Source organism: Syngnathoides biaculeatus, chromosome 2, assembly GCF_019802595.1.
Source record: "Syngnathoides biaculeatus isolate LvHL_M chromosome 2, ASM1980259v1, whole genome shotgun sequence".
Lineage (NCBI taxonomy): Eukaryota > Metazoa > Chordata > Actinopteri > Syngnathiformes > Syngnathidae > Syngnathoides > Syngnathoides biaculeatus.
The window spans coordinates 31,722,033-31,744,662 of NC_084641.1; the positions used below are offsets into that span (position 1 = coordinate 31,722,033).

The 22,630-nt window shown below is 40.7% G+C and overlaps 2 protein-coding genes across 12 annotated transcripts in view; both read left to right on the plus strand.

Moving 5' to 3' along the window:
• Positions 1-3,985, plus strand: part of vwa1 (von Willebrand factor A domain containing 1) — an 18,521-nt gene extending 14,536 nt beyond the window's left edge. For 5 of the 6 annotated variants that reach the window (XM_061800786.1, XM_061800757.1, XM_061800777.1 and 2 more), the window contains 4 exons: positions 1-152; positions 260-535; positions 1,656-1,925; positions 2,793-3,985. The exon at positions 1-152 is cut by the window's left edge and continues 178 nt beyond it. In XM_061800786.1, the coding sequence (XP_061656770.1) occupies positions 1-152; positions 260-535; positions 1,656-1,925; positions 2,793-2,821 (727 nt within the window). In that variant the 3' untranslated portion in view covers positions 2,822-3,985. Of the gene's footprint in view, positions 153-259; positions 536-639; positions 1,596-1,655; positions 1,926-2,792 lie in introns of those variants that run through there. The other variant, XM_061800795.1, reaches the window with a different exon arrangement.
• Positions 3,986-5,325: 1,340 nt separating this feature from the next.
• Positions 5,326-22,630, plus strand: part of LOC133490581 (ral GTPase-activating protein subunit beta-like) — a 34,959-nt gene continuing 17,654 nt past the window's right edge. For 2 of the 6 annotated variants that reach the window (XM_061800850.1, XM_061800875.1), the window contains exons 1-16: positions 5,326-5,652; positions 7,540-7,761; positions 7,978-8,180; positions 9,601-9,767; positions 9,944-10,130; positions 10,539-10,670; positions 11,065-11,243; positions 12,012-12,163; positions 15,324-15,564; positions 18,359-18,560; positions 19,734-19,901; positions 20,042-20,156; positions 20,257-20,404; positions 20,792-20,856; positions 20,986-21,130; positions 22,320-22,450. In XM_061800850.1, coding sequence (XP_061656834.1) covers positions 7,585-7,761; positions 7,978-8,180; positions 9,601-9,767; positions 9,944-10,130; positions 10,539-10,670; positions 11,065-11,243; positions 12,012-12,163; positions 15,324-15,564; positions 18,359-18,560; positions 19,734-19,901; positions 20,042-20,156; positions 20,257-20,404; positions 20,792-20,856; positions 20,986-21,130; positions 22,320-22,450 — 2,412 coding nt within the window. In that variant the 5' untranslated portion in view covers positions 5,326-5,652; positions 7,540-7,584. The remainder of the gene's footprint in view (positions 5,653-7,539; positions 7,762-7,977; positions 8,181-9,600; positions 9,768-9,943; positions 10,131-10,538; positions 10,671-11,064; positions 11,244-12,011; positions 12,164-15,323; positions 15,565-18,358; positions 18,561-19,733; positions 19,902-20,041; positions 20,157-20,256; positions 20,405-20,791; positions 20,857-20,985; positions 21,131-22,319; positions 22,451-22,630) is intronic. The other 4 variants (XM_061800842.1, XM_061800868.1, XM_061800860.1 and 1 more) reach the window with 2 other exon arrangements.

The following is a 22,630-nucleotide window of genomic DNA, read 5'->3' on the forward strand; positions in this document are numbered from 1 at the left end:
GAGTCAGTACCAGAGACTTGTCCAGTCATCAGATTCCAACGCTATCAGGCTAACGGGCCTGACGCCCGACACCGTCTATACTGCCACTTTGACACCCGAGTCTAATGAACAAGCTTTTAACACTCTATCGGTCACCTTCACGACACAATCAGGTTGGAGTTTCAACCTCGTAAATTTAGGGGCATGAACCATTGCTGCCAAGCATTTGGAATTGATTCTTGATTTGCTGCTATTATCTTTGGTCTCGCTTTCCCACTAGAGGTACAGAGTCCGTCTGTGGTCACAGTCTCAGAGTCGGGGCCGACCAGTGTTCGGGTGAGCTGGGGTCCTCTCCAGCCGGAGATCGTTACAAGTTACTACATCGAATATTCTGCACTGCCCACTGGAAAGCTGCAAACAGCCACAGTGGACAAAAGGCAAAACTCCACACTCCTCAAGAACCTCCAAACAGACACCACCTATTTGGTCACCGTTAGTGCCCGGCATTCATCGGGCAAGGAGAAGGCAATGTCAGTCAAAGTCTGCACACAGGAAGGTGAGCTACATGAGGAACTTGTCCAATTAACAGTGGCTGACCTACATTTAATTGCTGAATTCTAATATTTGTTTCATGAAATTGTTTTAATCACTTTTCAACAGGCAGCACAGTGGATCACCTGGTAAAGTGTTGGCCTCGCAGTTCTGAGGACCTGGGTTCGATCCTGGCCTCGACTGTTTGGAGTTTGCATGTTCTCCCCGTGCCTGCGTGGGTTTTCTCCAGGCACTCGGGTTTCCTCCCACGTCCTAAAAACATGCAACATTAATTGGACACTCTAAATTGCCCCTAAGTGTGATTGTGGTGCGGCTGTTTGTCTCGATGTTCCCTGTGATTGGCTGGCAACCAGTTCAGGATGCACCCGGCCTCCTGCCCATTGACAGCTGGGATAGGCTCCAGCACTCCTCATTAGGATAAGCGGCTAAGAGAATAGACAGATGGGTGGACACTTTTCAACAGTCTTCAATAATCAGTAGTGCTGGCAGATGTAACTTAAAACTGTGCAATACTGTATTAGCAGTGGGACTGTGTCTTTAATCAATCAGATATAATTTTTTTCTCAGGGTTAAGTGACAGTGTTGATACTGAGCAGTGGATTAAGCTGGGTGACCCAGCTATTAAATGCAGAGTCCACCATTGTTAACATTTTAACGTTCTGTGCATTGTAAAATCTTTTGGGCGTGGCAGTGGCTCACTCAATCAGGACATGGCAATGTGATGAAGGTTTCTTAGTTAAGGAAGGTTTCAGTAGAAGCGCTTTGTACTATGCTTGGGCATGCTTGAAAGAGTCTGGTTCACTTGACTAGCTTAAGCATTCCGATCTTTGCTGACGGGCACTACACTTCCTTTTCATGGGCGCACAAACAGGGCGTGTCGTATAATTATTACATTCATTCCACCCAGTCATTTATGTAAACTGCCACCTTGCACAAAATAAATAAACCGAATAACTGAAAATAGTCTCCCCTTTTTTGTTCTGGATGGAAAAAGGAGTAATCCATTTGAGGGAGGCATTTATTATTTCAGTGGCCAACATAGTTGACGATGACTATGGCAATCGGAGGACACTTATTTAAGATATTATTATTATATCCCTTCTAAGTGTTGACGTGTTTTGCAGTGACTCCAGCACTGGCTGACCTGCAGCTGACTACAGTGGACAGCCACTCTGTGCAGGTGGACTGGAGAGGGTCCTTTGATGGTTTGAAGGGCTACTGGCTCACTTGGGAAGGAGAAGAAAGAGTTGCCCAGCGTTCGTCTCTCTACCTGCCTCCCAATTCTCAGTCTACACGACTCACAAACCTCCCTCCTTCGGCAAGGGTGTGCGTGTCACCCATCTATAAGACAGCTCGGGGAGAGGGACTGTGCTGCACGGCAAAATTTGCCTCAGGTAAACAGCATGATTGGTAGATTTAGTGGTCTAAATGTTAGAACGATGCTTATTAATGAAGAGAAATTAATCAAGCTAGAGCTTTGTGCAAGCCCCCCCTCAAAAAAAATAAAATAAAACAAAACATTTTTTCTTGATGAGTATGGTACCTAAAAAACTAATCTTGATTTAGTGCTGCATCACAGTGCTTGTACCTGAATATGGGTGAAAGACGTGTGCATACTTCAATTAATGCATTTCAGTGGTATCTGTTTCACATTGACATTGTTTTTTTTTCAGTCTGTCAAGATACCTTGACATCATAATGGCAGATATTATATTCAAATCTGCAATCTAATTCCACATGACTCAAATAATGCTCAAGTCAAATAAATATATGAGGATTCATTGAAAAAGTAAGGCGGAACAATGGATCAGCTGGAAAGCGCTGGCCTCACAGTTCTGAGGTCCCGGGTTCAATCCCGGACCCGCCTGTGTGGAGTTTGCATGTTGTCCCCGTGCCTGCGGGGGGTTTCTCCGGGCACTCTGGTTTCTTCCCACATTCCAAAAATACGCAACATTAATTGGACACTCTAAATTGCTCCTAGGTGTGATTGTGAGTGCGTCTGTTTGTCTCAATGTGCCCTCCGATTGGCTGGCAACCAGTTCAGGGTGTACCCCGCCTCCTGCTCGTTGAACGCTGGGATAGGCTCCAGCACTCCCCGTGACCTTCGTGAGGATAAGCGGCAAAGAAAATGGATGGATGAAAAAGTAACTAGTTTTACTACTACAGCAGCATCTATTGGATCTGGTGCTGCACTTTGCCCTGATGCAAACTCTCAATTTTATTATATTTTTGGCTCATTGTGTTCTCCTTCTGCCCTCTAGATGCATCAACGTATGGCTTCCAGTCATAGCACCGCCAAAACGACGAGTGATCCTAACCAAACATGGAGGCTCATAGCAAGAACAACAATGTTGACTTTTCTTCCATAATATTTTCCCATGCTTCTCCTCACTTTGTGGATATCATCCAGGAATGGTGTGTAGCTTAGTGTACAGAGCACTAGTGTGGAAAACAGACACTAAGGAGTGATCTGACACAATGTAGTCGCATGCTGGCTGCCATAATTAGGAAGACAAAAGGTCGACAGTATTTGGGTTTATACGCATTGGCCGGTCTACATACATGACTCTATTCAAGATGATGTTTAACGCTGAAGTTTTACTGCTGCCCCTGTCAGAATGACTCTGACACACATATTTAAAGTCAAAGATACCTAGTTATTTAATAGCATCTATCATTTTTTTTCTCATGCAAGATAAAGGGCATAGCTGTGGCCCATTAGATTCTCTTAAATTATGCAGTTTAAATAATTCAATGTTTTCCTTTTTCAAAAAGACCATTCTGGGAATACATTGGGTTATAGATGTGGCTTGTTTTAGAGAATGTTTTTCACCATCAGAGGGCCTCATGCACCAAGCAGTTGTTTGAATTCGAAAAACACGAACATCTGGTCCTTTCTTGTAATAAGTACTAATAAATATTATGTTGTGTTATTTTTGGATAGTAACAAACTGATCTGTAATTACCATTCATTTAAACAGCCATGTTCACGCCCCCCCCCCCAAAAAAAAAAAACACGTCTGAAGAAGTGTTCAGATTCCATCGTTCATATTTATTCTCCCCAAATACCTTGGAGGCTTAGATTATATTTAACATTATTAATAGTGCCAAGAGGGGTTGCGTCAGGAAGGGCATCTGGCGTAAAAACTGTGCCAAACAAATATGAGCCTTCATCTAAGATGTCACACTGTGTGGCGACCCCAAACGGGACAAGCCGAAAGAAATTTACATACTAATAGTGCATACAATAGTTTGTTCTTCACGTTTCTAGGCTGTTACTGAGTTAGTCTTTGCTGCCATCTACTGTCACCAAGCTCGGCAGTTTGCTGTCAGTGTTGAAAGCTCAAAATTCTCCTTATAGAGAATATTTTATTGTTATTGTTGTTGTTGTTGATATCCCCCACTTTGTAACATCAGCTTACAATAAATTTGTTTAACAGTTTTGGTAACATGATTCAACTTCTTTTATTCATTCCTTTGTCATTTTCAGTAGATCTTTTTGTCTAAGACTTAAGTGAGCTGAGTATAGCTTCTTCAATTATTCAATTCCTGTAAATGCATTATACATACAATGTGGGCAAAATTCTTGAGCAAGGGCCACGTTATATATATATATATAAACTTTTTTTTCCATATATATATATATATATATATATATGGAAAAAAAAGTTTTTTTAAACAGAGCTTGTGCATGTCAACAAAATAAAATAAAAGTGTTGAAATGGGTATCCAAAAAGGCGGCATACTGGGTCAGCGAGAAAGCGTTAGTCTCACAGTTCTGAAAACCTGGGTTCAATCCCGGCCCCGCTTGTATGGAGTTTGAATGTTCTCCCCATGCCTGCGTGTGTTTTCTCCGGGCACTACGGTTTCCTCCCACATCCCAAAAACATGCAACATTAATTGGACACTCTAAATTGGCCCGAGGTGCGATTGTGAGTGTGGCTGTTATCTGTCTCTAAGTGTCCTGCGATTGGCTGGCAACCAGTTCAGGGTGTACCCTGCCTCCTGCCCGTTGTTAGCTGGGATAGGCTCCAGCACTCCCGCGACCCTTGTGAGGATAACCAGCTAAGAAAATGGATGGATGGATGGATGGATTGATGGGTGTATCCTTTAATACAGTACAGTACCTTATATATAATTACAATTGTTGATTTTAAGTATAACAAATAATTCGATGTCCTATGTTATTTTTTTTTTAATAATCAGTTGCTCAATTGTTTGGTAACCAACCAGTCTCTTTTTAATTTCAATAATATTTTTTAATAATTATTTGAATTCAATCAATCATTTATCAAATTATTCATTGAGATTAGATGAGTTTAAACTCATGAGAGCTGAGGTGACTTCAGACAGCTCTAAAGCCCTGGGCAGGTCAGATTGACATAGCAACACATATAGACAGAAAACTGATCAATCAATCAATCAATCAATCAATCAATCAATCAATCAATCAATCAATCAATATCTACGTCCACATATAGGTATAATGGAAGCAGTAAAGCCGAGAGAAACTTTATGAAATGAAGTGCATATACGTTTAGGAATAAATGAACTAAAACTAGTACCGTATTAGGGACTACTACGACAACTACCACAGCGATTGATTCTGCTTCAAATATCTATTATAACACCTACTAATTCTGTACTACGAGTTGTATCCTACTCCTCCCACTGGACTACTCTTTCTTTGTACTGTATTTTGGGCAATCTGGATGTGATCCTTGTGAGGATAAGCGGCTCAGATAATGGCTAGATACCAAGTGGCACAATGCTGCCTCTCGCAGGTCAGTCTTGGTACTATGACAAATAGCTGTGCTTGGGGACATTAGAGCGTTGTATTTTTTCTTTGTCGTCTGTAACATTCCCAAAAAACCGTTTAAGATGTTACAAATCGGCGTGTGTGTCGTAACTGACTAGTCGTAAACCCGGGTGAAGTCTGCTGCTGTTTATTTAGCAACCAGTTGGAGGCGTCGGCATCACGTCCTGCTTCCCGTGTCAAACTGTACAGTTCAAGGCTTGACATTGCGAAGATGGAGGCTGTTGGGGTCTAAACCAAAGCCAGAAGCTGGAGCATAAACTGCGCGTTTCTGAGACCTGTTATGAAAACCTCATTTGGTCCAGGTAAAGTTAAGACATTGCTTGCAAATGAGTTAAACGGCAGTATTTGGGCTCTTGAGGGAGCACTGATGACAAGCGTGTGGAAGCTAATGTCAACGATGGCGCTAACTCGGTGAAGCTCGGTTGCAAGTCGAATAAAACACAGCCCTGCTTTTGGATAAATGTTATGTTCGCTTATGGATGCGTTTGACTACATCTGGTCTTCCGTCTGCCGTGCCGCAGATGCCAAGCGGCGGCTAACGCAAGCCAGCTAATCCTAGATATTGTGATGTTTTGCTAACTAGCATCAGCCAGGCTAATGGGGTTTTCAGGACCGTTTCCTGCTTGTGATTCTGACCTGAAACTCAGCACTCACAGATAATTATGGCCCGTTTACTTTCTTCACGCATAGTTTCATAATTATTCATACATAAGGTTGCTTACTAGTAATGCTAACCGCATCAAGACATACCTCATGGTCTCCATTCGAACAACACATCATTCAGTCGCTAATGCAATGTTTTTTTTTTCTTTTTGGACATTGTGTGAGCCCTTGCTCAAATAGCAGCCAATTTAATATATGTTTTCTAGCGTGCAATAGTGGCCAAGCTGAATTGGTTTAACTTTGGGCATTAAGTGAAACGCTTGTTGATGGAGCTTAGTCATTGCCACCATGTAGAACCACCGAGGAAACGTACAAGTGCACACAGGTATATGACCAATTAACCGAGGTAACACTGTAATGTCCTTAGAAAATACTGCAAAAATAGAAGCTGAGGCTTGCTGGAGCAACTGGTGTCCCCCCAAATTTTATATTTTCCTGTATAGTTTTAAACCATAAATATACCACAAACTATGGGCCAAAAAGACTTATTTTACAGTCAAAGTAATTGACCTTAAAAATAAATGGCTTTAGAATGAATCTATCTCTGAAGTGTGTGTCTGTTGCCTTCTGAGTTGTCAAGCAATAACAAGACCTTTGTCGCATGGAGGCTTGAGCTTTATAATAGCTGCTCTGCAGAGGGAAAACCCATGCTGCAAAGACTCACTTTTCATAAAAACCCAGGCTAAATCTAGCTGCCCCCAAACACACAAAGGTCTGACACAAATCCTGCCCAAATGCTGGAGCCAATCCCACCTGTCATTGGGCAGGAGGTGGGGTACACCTTGATCTAGTTGCCAGACAATTGCAGGGCACATGGAGACAGCCAACAGTCACAATCACACCTAGGGACATTTTAGAGTCTTCAATTAATGCATGTTTTTGGGATGTGGGAGGAAACCGGTGTGCCCTGAGAAAACCCACGCAGGCACGGAAGAACATGCAAACTCCACAGGGGCGGGTCAGCGATTTGAACCCCAGTCCTCAGAACTGTGAGGCCAATGCTCTACACCTGCTCCACAGTGCTGTCCAGTCAATTACTACTTTTTTAATTATCTAGAGGTTTAGCGTCATCTTGTTGCCTGTTAATGCATCACATTAATAGAAAGTTTTCCGGTGAATATCGTGGAATAGGTTCAGAAGAAAAATGTAAATAGGCGAATTAAATCATAGCTAACCACAAAGGAAAGGGAAACCATGGAGTTATGGTTCCCTCTTTTTGACACCAACTTCCCTTTGGGCTCTGTTTCCCTTTGGTGTCTGCCATTTTGTTGTCATCCATACTCATCTAACACTGCCATCCATGTATATTTGTAGGTAATATAAAAAAAAAACTATTGCTAGAGCAAAGTACTGTAGTTGCATTAGTAGTATTTGCTGGAGCTACATTCATTGTTCCTATACACTGTTAGTGTATCAGCAAGCAACAGAGCTAACCCAATACTCCATACATCAAAATGACAATATAACTGATAGAGGGGTCACTGTGTATCAATATGTGATTAACCTTTGAACATGTGTAAGTGCAGGTGTGGGAATGAGGTGCGAGTAGAAGCGCAGCAGACCTCGGTACCATGTACTCAGAGTGGCGCTCGCTGCAGCTGGTAGTGCAAAGCGACAAGGGCCATCTCAGTGTTCTGCATTCTTATCCCACCAATGTGGGCACCGAAGTGGCCAATGCTGTGGTCAAGCCGCTCTGCACAGCTGTCAGCCCCGTAGCCACGGAGAACATCCTCATGACTGACAAAGAGGTGAGAGAAGCCGATGTCGTATGTGCTACAACGGTTAATAATACAGATTTACAGTTGACTGGAGTGTCATTAAAAGAACTGGAAGCAAGCACACATTCACTCTTTTTGAAGAACTGTTTATCTGCCAAGCTGCATGCTCAAGGAGGACCGAATAGTATTGTATGAATGTGTTTTTATGTTTAAACCTTTATGAACACGGATGGTTTGGCCCCCAAGGTGAAGTGGACCATGGAGGTCCTGTGTTATGGCCTCACCCTTCCCCTAGAGGGCGACACTGTCAAGCTTTGTGTGGACGTATACACAGACTGGATGATGGCACTTGTGTCGCCCAGAGACTCGATGCCTCACCCTGTGGTCAAAGAGCCCAATATGTACGTGCAGACCATCCTAAAACATCTCCACAATGTCTTCGTACCAAGGTGGGTTGCAAAAATGTGCGTATTGACGAGTTTGTTTTTTCTTTAGTAGTTGTTGTTTGGTTTTACCCTGTCTTCTTTTGGGACCGACCATCCATCCATCCATCTTCTTAGCGGCTTATCCTCACAAGGGTTGCGGGGACTGCTGGAGCCTATCCCAGCTGATAACAGGCAGGAGGCAGGGTACACCCTGAACTGGTTGCAAGCCATTTGCAGGGCAAATAGAGACAAACAGCCACACTCACAATCGCACCTAGGGGCTATTTAGAGTGTCCACTTAATGTTGCATGTTTATGGAATGTGGGAGGAAACCGGAGTGCCCGGAGGAAAGAACATGCAAACTCCACACAGGCGGGTCCGGGATTGAACCTGGGATCTCAGAACTGTGAGGCCAATGCTTTCCATCTTATCCACCGTGCTGTCATATGGAACCCATTCATCAATATTATTAATATTATTTTCTAAATCAGTCCTGTGGGATTTGATTGTCAGATGTTGGGAACCACATCGACATTTTTTTTAATAAACTGTACACCCAACATTTTCATGAACCATTCTTTACTGACATAAAATATCAGACAAGTTTACCACTGAATAATGAAAGTACTGAAACTATTTTAAAGTAAAACAGATGATGCTGAGCAGGCACTCATCATGAGAAAGAGGAAACATGAAACGATACTCTAATGACTTCATGGTATTACTAGCTTTTTTTTTTTAACGTTAAAGCTTGTTAGAATCAACAAAAATAATTTGTGTATCAAATTAGTTGTAGGACTGCAGCCCGACTCTTTTCTATATTACTCCATGTTAAATTTTAAATTCTGCACTTCTCACGTTTGTTCCGGATCTTCCTGGGTTCCATATATAATCAAAAATACAAATCACGGATTAGTATAATCCTTTACATAAATGTGATAGTTATCCATAATTCATTGATACAATAGTTACTTAAAATACATGCTACAGAGTTGAACAAGTACAGAACGTTAACACAAGAGGCACCAATTATTAATCTAAGTTAAAAAAAATAATTATGACAAAAACAAATATAATGAAAAACAAAGTAACATAAAATACAAAATAAAACAATAACCTCACCTCAGACTTCACCATCACTGGTAGTAGCATTACACAACATGCACAAAAACCACTAGTTAATTTGTTGAATTCTTGCTGTACGGTACTGAAGTTGTTTACCTGATTTACTGATATCTTGTATAGTGTTGTGCATGATGGTTTGAAGGCTTGTGCTCCAGAGTGCCAACTTAGTTTATTGTGTGAAGTTTCTTGTTGTTTGTTTTGCTGTTATTTTAATATGATAGAGTACATTAAGGTGACTGCATGCATATAAGTGTAAAATGTAATCTCGTGAATTGTCCATTAACCTTTTATCCAACTGTTTGTCGATGTCTTCCTCCAGGCCTGAGCAGCACAGCCTGAATCATATTAGGCTTTGCCAGCAGGTTCTAACTGCCGTCCAAAAATTGGCACGAGAATCTCTTTGCATGGTGAGGGAGACCTGGGAGGTGCTGCTACTCTTCCTGCTTCGCATCAATGACACCTTGCTTGCTCCGCCTACAGTCGGAGGTAATTCCTGTAAACCCAGTCTACATAATTTGTGGTACTGATGAATGTTTCCTATGGTCAAGGGAGAGATTTATCCATTTGTAAAGAGTTTGCCACATGAAAACTCAACTTTACTAGTTGAGGTCATAAACTTGCATTGCCTAATTACTCTGACATCCTAACTTGTTCTTTACCAGTGGGTGTGGCAGAGAAACTAGCAGAGAAATTAATGGCCGTGCTGTTTGAGGTGTGGCTCTTGGCGTGTGCCCGCTGCTTTCCCACTCCGCCGTACTGGAAGACGGCAAGGGAGATGCTGGCCAACTGGAGGCATCATCCGCCGGTTGTAGAGCAGTGGAGCCGGGTAGCCTGTGCCCTGACATCCAGGTTAGTTCAGCAGCAAGTCATCAAGTCCCATTTGTATTTGAAAACATTCCCACAACGTCACAAAAAACACTGCACTTTTCTTTATTGTACTTAAAAGGAGTGCTGTTGCTGAGTTGATTCAAAACTAAACAGGAAAACAGTGCAGATGTTGAGACGTGTTACTTTTGTCATGTTTGCATCGTATTGAGGATTGCAAAATGCTGTGCAGTTTCACATTCTAATAAACAAGGCATTGGTTCAATTTTTTTTTTCCAAAAATGATTATACTTAGCTTGGCCAGAGTTTTTAAAATATATTTTGATACAAATATTCAATACAAAATGGTCATTGAAGTTGTTTATTAGCTTTATTGTCTTAATGTCTATACGAGTATTCTGTGAACATTGTTCTCTGTCCTCATCTATTCAGACTTCTGCGCTTCACCCACGGACCTTCCTTCCCAGCTTTTAAAGTTCCTGATGAGGATGCCATTCTAATCCCTTTAGAGATGGACAATGACTGTGTGGCACAGGCATGGTATCGTTTTCTACACATGCTCAGGTGGGTGACTCTTCCCCAATATGAATTTGCCACCCTGCATGCTATGCTCTTTTTCCAATGAACCTGTGTTGGTGTTTGGAGCAACGGAAGAGTTGTGGCATAGAAAAGGAAAACCTCCACTATCATTGTAAAACAGAATTCACCAAGTGTTAGATTGTTTGCCCACAATTTACAAATCCAGACAAATCCTGCATTTTGATGCTCGGCCATGTAGACAAAACCCAAACACTTGTTTTCCTTTAAATCTATCAGACTGGTTACTTAAAACAGAGGGATGAATAAAAAATGCCCCATTTCTATCAAATGAGTCATGTCTGTAGTACAGTTTAATTTCAGGCTATATTGGAGAGCTTTCCTCAAGTAATTCAATTTTAATTGTACATTTTGTTTCTAGCAACCCGGTGGACCTGAGCAACCCAGCGATAGTGAGCACTACTCCAAAGTTTCAAGAACAATTTCTTAACTCCAGCAGCATCCCACACGAGGTGGTGCTGCATCCCTGTCTCAAACAACTTCCTCAGATTTTCTTCAGGGCCATGAGGGGTGTTAGCTGCCTTGTGGATGCCTTCCTTGGTAAGAAGATATACATACAGTATATGTGTAATTCTTAAAGAGCACAGTTCTGTCTGAAAGACTTTGTTTGGAACATTTAAGTACTATGCATTATCTGCATGGCATTCATGTATCTAGTATGAATATAGTTGAAAGTTCTTAAACCGTTTAACTCAATCAGGATAGATCAAAGCTACAAAAATTGCAAGTTGCTTTTTTTTTTTTATTCTGCATAATTGCAGTTTTTTGAGCTCTCGGCTACGTCACTCCAGATGCTTGCTGTCAATTAAGTCCTGAGCATCACTACATATCAGTGTGTATTTTTTTCTCTACGCTATAGGTGTCTCAGTTGAAAAGAGAGATGTGCGGGAGAGGGTGTTCTCTTTTTGTCCAGTGGTGCTCTCCCATGGTACAGACGCCAGCTGCCATGTTGTATAATTTGGTTAACTGATAGAGTGGTCTTTTCATTGGTGGTAATGATATTAACAACTGGAGGGGAAGGAGTTCCAGACCCCTGCAATGCCTCATTTCTGGGCAAGAAAAAGTCAATCAGGATGAATATCCAGCACCTGTGATTTGGTTCTAACCTCTTGTCTCGCATGTTAACAAATTAATTCTGCTTAAAATCCACTCACAGATTCAGTTATTGTCTCCTTATTTTCCTTCTCTCATAATGGCAAAAAAATAATAGTAATACATGAAAAATGCTTTAAGTGACTGTCACTGTTGTCTTCCCATCCAGCTATTATGGAAATGCACAGACCTCACTGTAACTTTCTGTCTCATCAGGTATATCCCGTCCTCGAGCTGACAGTGCGCCACCGACTCCAGTCAACAGAATAAGCATGTCTCCTCCCCCTTCCATTGCCAACACCACGCCCCCTCACAGCCGTAAGCAGAGGCACACGGTTGTCACCAAAACCACAAGCAAGAGTTCTACTGTAAGTCCAACTTGTATATAGTGTTGTGTGATCAACATTTATACATATTTTTTGTGCATACTAATTTGGGTTGAATTCCAAAATGGCTCACAATGTACTGTGACTCTGTCCTACACTATTTGTTTGGAATACTGAGGGAGAAATTGACATTTTTGTACAGTTCATGAAATTTTTTTTCCATGTCATTATTATCTTGAAGTAGCTTAACTGCGCCTAACGGCAGGCACTTCACCCATAGGAATATGGGTGAGCGTTTGGTTTTCTCTGCCCTGAATAGAATGGACCTTTCCAATGGTGATCTTAAGCTTCGCCCCCTTGGCCTTGTCCCACAAGCTTAAAAAATGGCGATTGAACAGAACATGTTTGAAGTCGATTTTCTATCGGGTATTCCAGATAATATTGGGGTATGTTTTTTGCCAAATGCGTCAGACTTGTCCAAGAGTTCTACAGAGAGGTGTCAACTATTTCACGCAAAGATATGTACACGGAATTAAGATTTTGGACGGAGCAGGACGTTACAGCGAAATGTTGGCGATCGATGCAAAAAAGTTTGACGCCTCACAAACTTCATATTGAAATCCAACAGAATAAAATAGTGGAATCGTACTGCGCATGTAAAGCAGGGTGGGTACTTTTTACTTGGAAAGATCACGAGTAGTATCATTGTAGTCTTTATATAAGTGAGTGGGTGTATTCATTTGACTTGGCTCGTAATTGAACCCACTGTTCTGTCTTAAAAGTCTGATGTGATACAAATAGGCAAATAGACATTTCTCTTGCATGATATTATGCATTTACGTATCCTTAACCCGACTCTTCGGCATAAAACATTACACACTTCATTCATCAGGTCTGTGTTATACTAACAAAGTGAAAGTTGTTCTCCTGCAATGTATAAAGCACTGATAATAATTCAATCAAACTCAGAGAAGATACTTTTCCCTCACTTAACCTTCGAACATTCAGCCTTGGGTTTGTTGATATTGTCCACATTCAGTTGTACGTGCACTCTTCCGCAATCTTTAATCCATCGTAGACACTTCGTCAACTGTTTTAGGCTTTGGAAAATGAATCAACCGGGCCCCTTGTAACCTCCCAGGATATCTTTTAATCAGAACTGCACGTTCCCTAAGTGCATCTGAGGACCATTTTCTTCGTAACATTAACTTTTCCAAGTTCACACTACTGACAACCAGCATTGTTTGTGGGACAATACGGCGAGAGGGGTGTGTCAAGCCAGGGGTTAAGACAATGTGGCTTTTTAATATCTTGGGTTACAATAGTGGTTAACTTTTTTACACTTATGGAACAGTTGATGAAATGTGGGAGGCAATGCTCCCTCTAAGCTACGCAACTGCACATTTGCGCACTTGTTGCACACTCTCAGCGCAGATGAAAAGAGATCCAGCGCACTGAACTACACTCTGACTTTTTTTTTTTTTTTTTAATCACTGCACACGGCCTCTCAACAAGCTGCCAAGCCGCTGCCCGGTGTGACGGTCTGAACGCTCCCCAGTGCCGAAAAGTCTCCTTGGGATTAATGCACATAGAATTTTTTTAATTTTTGTACTTTTTCTACTTACGTGCCAGTTTGAAACTTCCCCATGCTTCTTCCGCGTGTTCATTTTCGCTCCCTTCCGCGCGTTCATTTTCGCTCTGCATGCATTTCACTATGGACGTCTCACAAACCCGAAAGAATACAGAAACAAATGCGAGCATATTGTTTATTTATCAACTGGAAAGCACGTTGCAGCATTGAACAAGAATCAACAGAAGATTGTTCAGGCTCAGTCCTGAACAATCCTGTGTTGATTCTTGTTCAATGCTGGAACGTGCTTTCCAGTTGATAATTAACAAGCAATATGTTCGCATTTGTTTTTGTATTCTTTAATTCGCTGTGTTCGGCTTTGTGAGACGTCCATAGCGAAATGCATGTGGAGAGAAAATGAACGCGCGGAAGAAGCATGGGTGGCGAAGTTTTAGACTGGCACAGAAGTAGGAAAAGTAGAAAAATTCAAAAAATTCTACGCGCATCCGCATTAACCTGAAGAAGACCTTTCAGCACTAGAAGCGCTCAGACTGTCACACCAGCCACACCGGGCCACACACTCTACTTCCTGGTTCACCTGACTCCGCCCCTCTGCTCTTAAAGGGGTAATTACAATTGGTGTGTAATGTTAAAATTCCACCTTGGCACAGCCTGATCAAGGATGAAAGCACAGACGATACAGTGCCCAAAAAGCTAATTCTGTGTTTTAATTATAGAAGGCAATATAACATTAACCCTGAAACTGTTTGGGACCATCATTCAGCTTTCATAGGTTAAAAAAAAAATAACTAAACTAAATTGGAAGCGACATTTCAAATTTATAGTTCATAGTTGGCTTGGTTTGGTTAGCAATATATTTGTTTGTTGACATTTTCAATGTAAGTTTTCAAAAACACAAAATTGTTCTTAAAAATGTTCTGCTGGGAATGTAATCTGAACCGTTTAATGAGCCATGTAACTTTTAATGGATGACACTGATTGACCACAGTGCGTACGTCTGATGTTGCTCACAGTGGTCAAAGGGGGCGCTTACGGCTTTAGTGTGTTTGCTGAGACACGTTAAAAATTAGTTAGAATTAGAGAACGTTGGTTGTAGGCTTTTATTTAGTATGCCCTCCACATCATTCATTAAACTTAGGAGTGTTTTATTGTTGTATCATATTATTAGACATTACATTCTTCTTATACATTGATAAAAATAACATTAAACGGTTCCTTAATGCTGCAGTGTTTAGCTTTTTTGTTGAGGGGGAAAAAAAATCCAATGAGGCGTCAATGCCTCTAAGGGCTTGCTGTATTTTTCAATATTTCATCTTTTTATATTTTGTGTCAACCTCTAAAATTCTTCTGCCCGTTTTATCAAGGGAATCTACTCTACTATTCTTGTAATTGGAAAGTCCAGCCTGGGGGAGGGCGACAGAAGCTATGCACCGCAGCTTTAAAGCATTGCTTGTGCAATTACTAGGTTTTATTGTAGTGGCAGTTTGAACACAGTGGGGATTTCTACTTTTGTTGTTTCAAAAGTTATTTTTTCATTTCGTTTTATTTTGTGAAGATCTATCTGTTAACTTCATGCCACTCATTTGAATCTTTGACATCTACCTCATGCAGGGCAGTGGGACGCAACCAACAAAAGCGTCCCAGCAACAACAACAGCAGCAGCAACAAACTTCTTCGTCTCCGACCCTGTTGTCCAGCCCAAACCAGAGTAGTTGGGAGTCACGACCGCTTCCTGCTCCGGCACGGCCAAAGGTCAACAGCATCCTCAACCTGTTTGGCCAGTGGTTGTTTGACGCTGCATTGGTCCACTGTAAGCTCCACAGCGGCCTTAGTCGAGATCCCAGCATGACTGGTAAGGCATGAGATTATACCCCACTCGATCTTTTCCATTTAATGCATGGGCAGGTGGGTGTTTTTCTGTTGTCCAATTAAAAAGCCTCTTTTTGTGGACTTTTTCTGTGTTTTTCGTGTCTTATTTTGAACTATGTGTTGTTGGGATGTGCTTTTACTTTTCTTTCTCAGCCGTTTTTTTTTTTTGTGCCTTTCAATGTGATGGGTTTGGCTAGAAGTGACCTGGTTTTAGATTACCATCAGATTTTAATCCATTTATGTCACCCAACAATTTAAATCTGAATATAGTCCCCATGTATTGTTTGAGATATGTTCCAGACCCACCCTCAATTGGTGAAAATACGCAATCAGATACTGTATTGGGTAAATAAAAGTATCACCCCACCTCCACTCTTTAAATGCACTTTAACTCATAGAAGACACGCACATATTCTTTAACTCGAATTTTCATTCTCGCTCACATAGTTCCCCAAAGTTGAGTAAAGCGTGCTTGCTTCAAACTATTTGTCACTCCCAGTTAAATGTAGAGGTATTGTGAAACTGACGCATGAAACAAAAAAGTCCTAAATATTGTGAATTTAAACACCAAAATGTTCAAGCTGTCGACCGAAAATCCCCTAGTTTAATTCTGACATACAATGCAAAACATGCTAGACATGGTAAACGGAATTTAGCATAGATGTTAATTATAAACCTCCAAACAATTGATAATTTACCAACCACAGAGTGCAGCAACACAAAAATATAGCATACAACAATATTAATGGATTCATTCTATGCTTTGTGTGATAAACGATAACTGGCGTATCATTGGGGACGTTCTCTCTCTGCCTCCTCTTGCTCTTAATTAGGCTGCATCTCTTCCAGTAGACCTCGGTGCTGCCTAGCATGTTGCGGTACAGTGGAGTACTCCATTCAAGCAGAATCACTCTAAATACCTACTTGCTTGTCAAGAACACTGTAAAAATCCATAGAAAACCATCCATCCATCCATATTCCAAGCCGCTTATCCTCACCACTGTCATGGGAGTGCTGGAACCCATCTCATTTAACGTTGGGTGAAAGGCAGAATACATACTGAACTGTTCGCCAGTCAGTATTCTAAATCTATGCGTTAGTGCAGGGGCATATACAAAGAACTGAGTTATGACAAGTTGACCTCAACATAGTGGAGCATATCTGTTAGATACCGAATACTGTATTTTCTCCCATAGTGGTCTTAATTCACACAACTACAGAGAGGGCTAGGTGTTTGTTTGAAATAAGGCCTCTTTTTCAGTTGTGCCCTTATTTGAACAAAAGGTTGTGTAAGTGTGCAGCTCGGCACACTATTGTGTGTTTATTGGTCGATGCAATGTGTTAAAGTTTGATTCTAGTTTCAGTCAATAATGCAGTTCAATGCATAGCTAATACTTCCCTGCTTAGTTTCAGTCAATAATGCTGTCCAAGGCAGAGCTACTAATTTCATGCTCAAGTTTCTGCATTATCACATCGGTTTGAGATGTCGGAACAGCACTGGTAATTACATGTTTGCACCTTCTGCACGGCAGTAAGACCATGATAATGTCTTTAACACGTCTTCAGTCATTAGATTGACTTGTCTATGTCTAAAAAAATGTAAAGATAATTAAGTCCATGTAGGGGCACTACCTGAGTAGGGGGTGGGGGGAATAACACATTTGAGCCAAGGCATTTAAGTCTACCATGTGTGTGGCATTTAGTTGGGTTTCTTTCACTTTTTGGGGATACAGTATTTAAGAACACTGAGTGACAGCACACTTGGTACTTGCTTTCTCCCCCCCCCCTTCCCATCTTTCTCTTTGTGTAGTGTCCTGTACGCTTCTCCCATGCCTGAATACAGTGGGTCAATTTCATTAATGGAGGGCAACACCACCAACAAAAACACAATTCATGCCTGAAATAAATTGGCTGTGCTTTGATTTTGTGTCTCTCCACTATTTCTGTTATCTTGCAGCCTCTTTTATCCAAATTCTCCTTTCTTATAAATCTTGTAAGTAGGAACAGCAGCTTTGTGTTTCTTCACTTGATTTGCATTTCTTGACCAATCTTTCTGTTTTTAAATTGAGTTGTTCCATGATCCTTTCCATTACCACCACCGTTTTGTTGTCAATCCTCATCATTAAAATGAGAAAAAAAAAGTTTCATCAGCATTCTGTCAGCGTCTTCTGGAGGTGATGGAATGATTTTTCACCAACTGAACATTTGTCCCGACCATAACGTTGCCAATCTGTGCTTTATTTTATTTTCCTTTGGTCACACTAATCCTTATTTGGCCTCAGATCATCTAAATTTCAGATTCATTTTATTAATTTTGCATTGTCAGTTTGATTTGAAATCTGGTTTTACTGGATTGGTGCCTCAATGCATGATGTGAATGATCTGTACCCCGAGTGATAGTTGTTTATTTGCAACAGCCAGAAACCTGACACAGGGATTTTGTTTTTTAGTCTTGCAACAGGCACATGTAATTTCTCTTTACTCTGTCATGTTTTATATGTTTCTGGATGGCAGAACTTTATAACAAAATCTTTGTGTCAGAATTCCCTTTATTCTATGCTATGAAATTCTGTGAGTGTATGGATTGTCATGGATGTATTTCGTTCTCTATGGATATGAATAGCAATTTTGTTTCTTTTCAAAGGCATTGTTTACTTTTTGTTGTGCTAACATCTTAAGTTTGCTTGTACAGTATGTGCATGAGTACTAGTCATGTATGCGAAAAGCCACATTACTATTCAGGTTGCTTTCATTCTGTCTCTTCCAACCCTATGCAGCAATAGCAACACAAGTAGGCATGGAGATGAGAAGGAAAGGTTCCCAAATGTCAACTGACTCAATGGTGTCCAACCCCATGTTTGATGCAAACGAGTTCCCAGAGAGTTATGAGGCTGGACGTGCTGAGGCTTGTGGGACATTGTGCCGTATCTTCTGTAGCAAGAAAACTGGTGAAGAAATTCTACCTGTTTACCTCTCCAGGTAAAATCTTCTGTTGTCATATTGTCTAATAATGTATTGTATTTTCTTGACCCCCATTTCTCAATTCCCTTAGGGGCATATTCTTTCGTATGCTTAAGACACAAAGGTTGCATCTCTGCACTTTTATGACTGCGTCGATTCTGCTGTCCACTTACTGTAATTCTCCCATTTGTGTACATTATGGCCATTTTTGAACTCTTGAGTGGAATAACTTTGAAGCATGGCCATTCCCTCTCATATCTGGCCAAGCACCCATTCTGCCAAAGACTTAAGCACATTTCTTCATCAATAGTCCAGAGGCTTGGGAAGGTGAAACATATTCCATGTTTTGATTAGCTCCTGTGCTTCTCCGAGCCTCTGACAGCTGGTGGTGGCCCAATGGCTGACTAGTCTTGATTGTGCGGAAGACACCTGGGCCACATACGCGCAATGCTAGTAGTGCATCCATCTCACATTATGCCAATCAATGGCCGAATGTCAATGTATTACATTATATTAATTGACAAAGACAAATTCAGCGCCAACAGACTGTTTTTCATGCACCTGCGAGGGACATTTTTGCTGCTAGTAGTTTTTGAAAGCAAGAATGACCAGAAGCAGTGAAATCAATCAATTTTTTTTTTTATGGCAAAGAAGTGGAATGGTATTCATTGGGTAAGTCAATTACCCGACCTGAATCCAATTGAACATGCATTTCACTTGCTGTAGACAAAACTGAAGGGAAAATGTCCTGAGCACCGCTAGGGATAAAACCAGTGTCTGGTGATGTATGTGTTTTTCAGACTTACGACTAATTGATTGCCAGGTATTAAAGTAACAGTTTGACTTAGAATTGTCAATTTATCCAATTTCTGTTGGTCACTTAAAGTGTAAGGCACACTGTTCACCTGATTTGGATGTGAATACCCTCAAATTAAAGCTCAAAGTCTCACATTAAAGCACAGCTTTTTTGTTCTATTTCAAATCCATTTTGCTGTGGTGGTGTTTGCAGCTAAAAATGGAAATTGTGTGTTCCAATTTATGGACATGACTGTATATATTGTCGAAGCACTTGTTTTTTTTTCTACCACTTTTTTATTCATTTTAGAAATGTACTCATCCCTAGTTAAAGAACCTAGTTTTAGCTGACATCTGTTAACAATATTGAGATATTTCCTTTTTCCTGTCCAACAGGTTCTACATGGTGCTGATTCAAGGTCTCCAGATCTCTGATTTCATCTGTAGACCCGTCTTGGCCTCCATCATTCTTAACTCTTCCTCTCTCTTCTGTACTGACCTGAAGGGCATCAATGTGGTTGTACCGTACTTCATAGCAGCTTTGGAGACTATTGTACCAGACAGGTCAGACTAGTACCGTGTTGCAATAACTTTCAGGTTAAAAATAAATTACGTATCTATGGGTTTCTTTCCATCCTACATAATTCTCATTAATCATCACCTGGACTTTCTTTAAGTGTACATCTTCTGGTCATTTCTATTAGGGAGCTATCCAAATTCAAGATTTATGTTAATCCCACTGATCTGAGGAGAGCCTCCATCAACATTCTACTATCCATGCTGCCGTTGCCACATCACTTTGGCAACATAAAATCAGAGGTAAACTGTAGCTTCCATTTAATCCCTAAGATTTTAAGTAGATGATTTATCTGCGCAGTAGATGCACTTTGGTATTGAAAGGGATTCTGTCTCTTCAAAGGTTCTTTTGGAGGGCAAGTTTAATGAGGAGGATGGATTGCCTCACGACCAGCCTGTGTCTTTTTTGTCCCTGAGGCTGCGTCTCGTCAATATTTTGATTGGAGCCCTGCAGACGGAGACTGACCCCACCAACACACAGCTCATATTGGGTATTCACGCACACACTTTTCTGTACTTGAAATTAGTCTTCCCATATTTATATTTTAAGAATACGTTTGAAATTCATATAACGGGGTTAACCGTAACCCAGATAGTAAAACATTCAATAGTCCTTCAGTTTTGGATAATTTATTGTAAGTATTCACAGTTTCTATTGCTAACCTGTCTGAATTATTCACTTGATGATTCATAGTGTGTCGTGTAATGCTCAATGTACATACATGAAATCCTTTAGTTTAGATTAAACATTCTAATTCACAAAAATTAAACATGATTGTAACAATCAAGGTTATAAGAGACATTCTTGTTTAACTGCATTGCAGCGATGTTCCTTTTTTAAAAAAAAGTCAACATTTTAATCTGATCTCTCTTCTCAGGTGCAATGCTAAATATCGTTCAAGACTCTGCACTGTTGGAGTCCATAGGTGCACAGACTGAAACAGTACGTCTCAATCCTGTAATATTACAATTTATTTAAAGTTCATTTAAAAAAAAAACCAACAACAATATTTTATGGTATCATGCTCAGCGTGTTGGACCAGGCTTTTCATTAGGTATTTGACGTCGCTAGGGTAGCGTAGATGGCAGTCATGTGACCGGGAGAAGCCAGAGTCACAGTAGAACCAACAGTGGCATTAGCTTCAGCAGTGGGGGAAGCACAGAGGCCACCAGTCCTGATTTTGAGCGTCCTCCCCAATCCCTGCTTCGTGACTATGGTAGGAGGCATCAGCGCACACAGTTTTTTTTTTTTTTTAAATTCTCCTTTACTGTTTATGGTATTACAATGATCTCCCGGTCGTTACAGGAGTTGTGTTCCAGACCTGTTCCTCCCTTTGAACATGTTTAAAATTACAACAAGACCTCTTTTGTTCACACATTTGAGAACACCAAAAAATTGGAAGTATCTTGGCCTCGCACCATTGAGAAAGGCTGAGCGCTTAAGATGGCTGATCACCGTCAGCTTCCTGCTTGCTTGTGTTGTGGCTGGCCAGAGCTCCCTCTTTCAAGCTGGGGACTTTGCCGTGCCCATTAGATAAACAAGTGCTACCAACTGCAGATTTCTGCAATTTAATAAAGGTTTTTGCAACAGAAAAATTAGATAACGTTTGAGAAAGAAAGCTAAAAAGTAGCAGTGGATTGACATTACTGTTGACAACATGAAAATCATGAAATTTCATCTTTGCTTGCTTTCTGATCTCTTTAGAATATGAGAAATACTAAATGACATAATTTTATTCTTAATAGCTAACATGGTTAAAGTGTTATGGAGAGTTAAAAGGTGTTGGATAAAATGCCTCTTTAAGTGCTGGCAAACAAACTTGCTGTGATGCTGTGGTTCTATTTTCGTCACAACAAACAAAGTGCCTGAGATACAGATTTTCTCCTCCCAAACACATTCTTATTCTTTTCAAATGTGATATATAGGGCTGAGCAATGTTTAAAATATACATTTGTGACCTTGATTGGGACAAACTGTACAAAGTGCTGACATTAGGCATGTAACATTCTTACAGTCCAATGTTAACGTAGGACACAAAAAAACCCACTTGTCACTCAATTTTGTACTTCCTCTATTTCACTATGATTTAGTGACAGAAAAAAACCACATTCTTAAAGTAACACTTAACCTATGGAGCCATCACTTATTTTAAACAGTTGGAATTAAAAAAAAAAAAAAGCAAAGGAATCCATAAAGTAAACTGTCTGCTTTGCCCTCCCCTATTTTGAACAATTTACTTTCATAACTAGGCCTGAAAATTTGTAAATTCTGTTCAACTTGTCCCCCCTTTTCCCATCTTTGCTTTTGAGGGATGTTTTTACACTAAGACAACACTAACACTAAGAAATGTGGTGTGTTTTCTGTACTGTGCTCTATTTGGTATTTCGGGCTGTTATATGTTTTAGTTCTTCCAGATACAGCGGCAGGATTGTTGGTGCGTAGCATCCATCTGGTCACTCAGAGGCTCAATTCCCAGTGGAGGCAAGACATGAGCATTTCACTAGCTGCCCTGGAACTTCTAGCTGGTCTTGCCAAGGTGAAGCTACTATGTCCAAACCCCACAGACATGTACAGTTATCCCTTGCTATATAGTGGTTCATTTATTACAAATTCAGCACACGGTGTGTTTTTTTTTAAAGGTCAGTATAGTGTAGTTGCTTGCATGCACATCTCTGATACAGTCAGTTTTATAGGCTAAATTATTTAAATGTGGCAT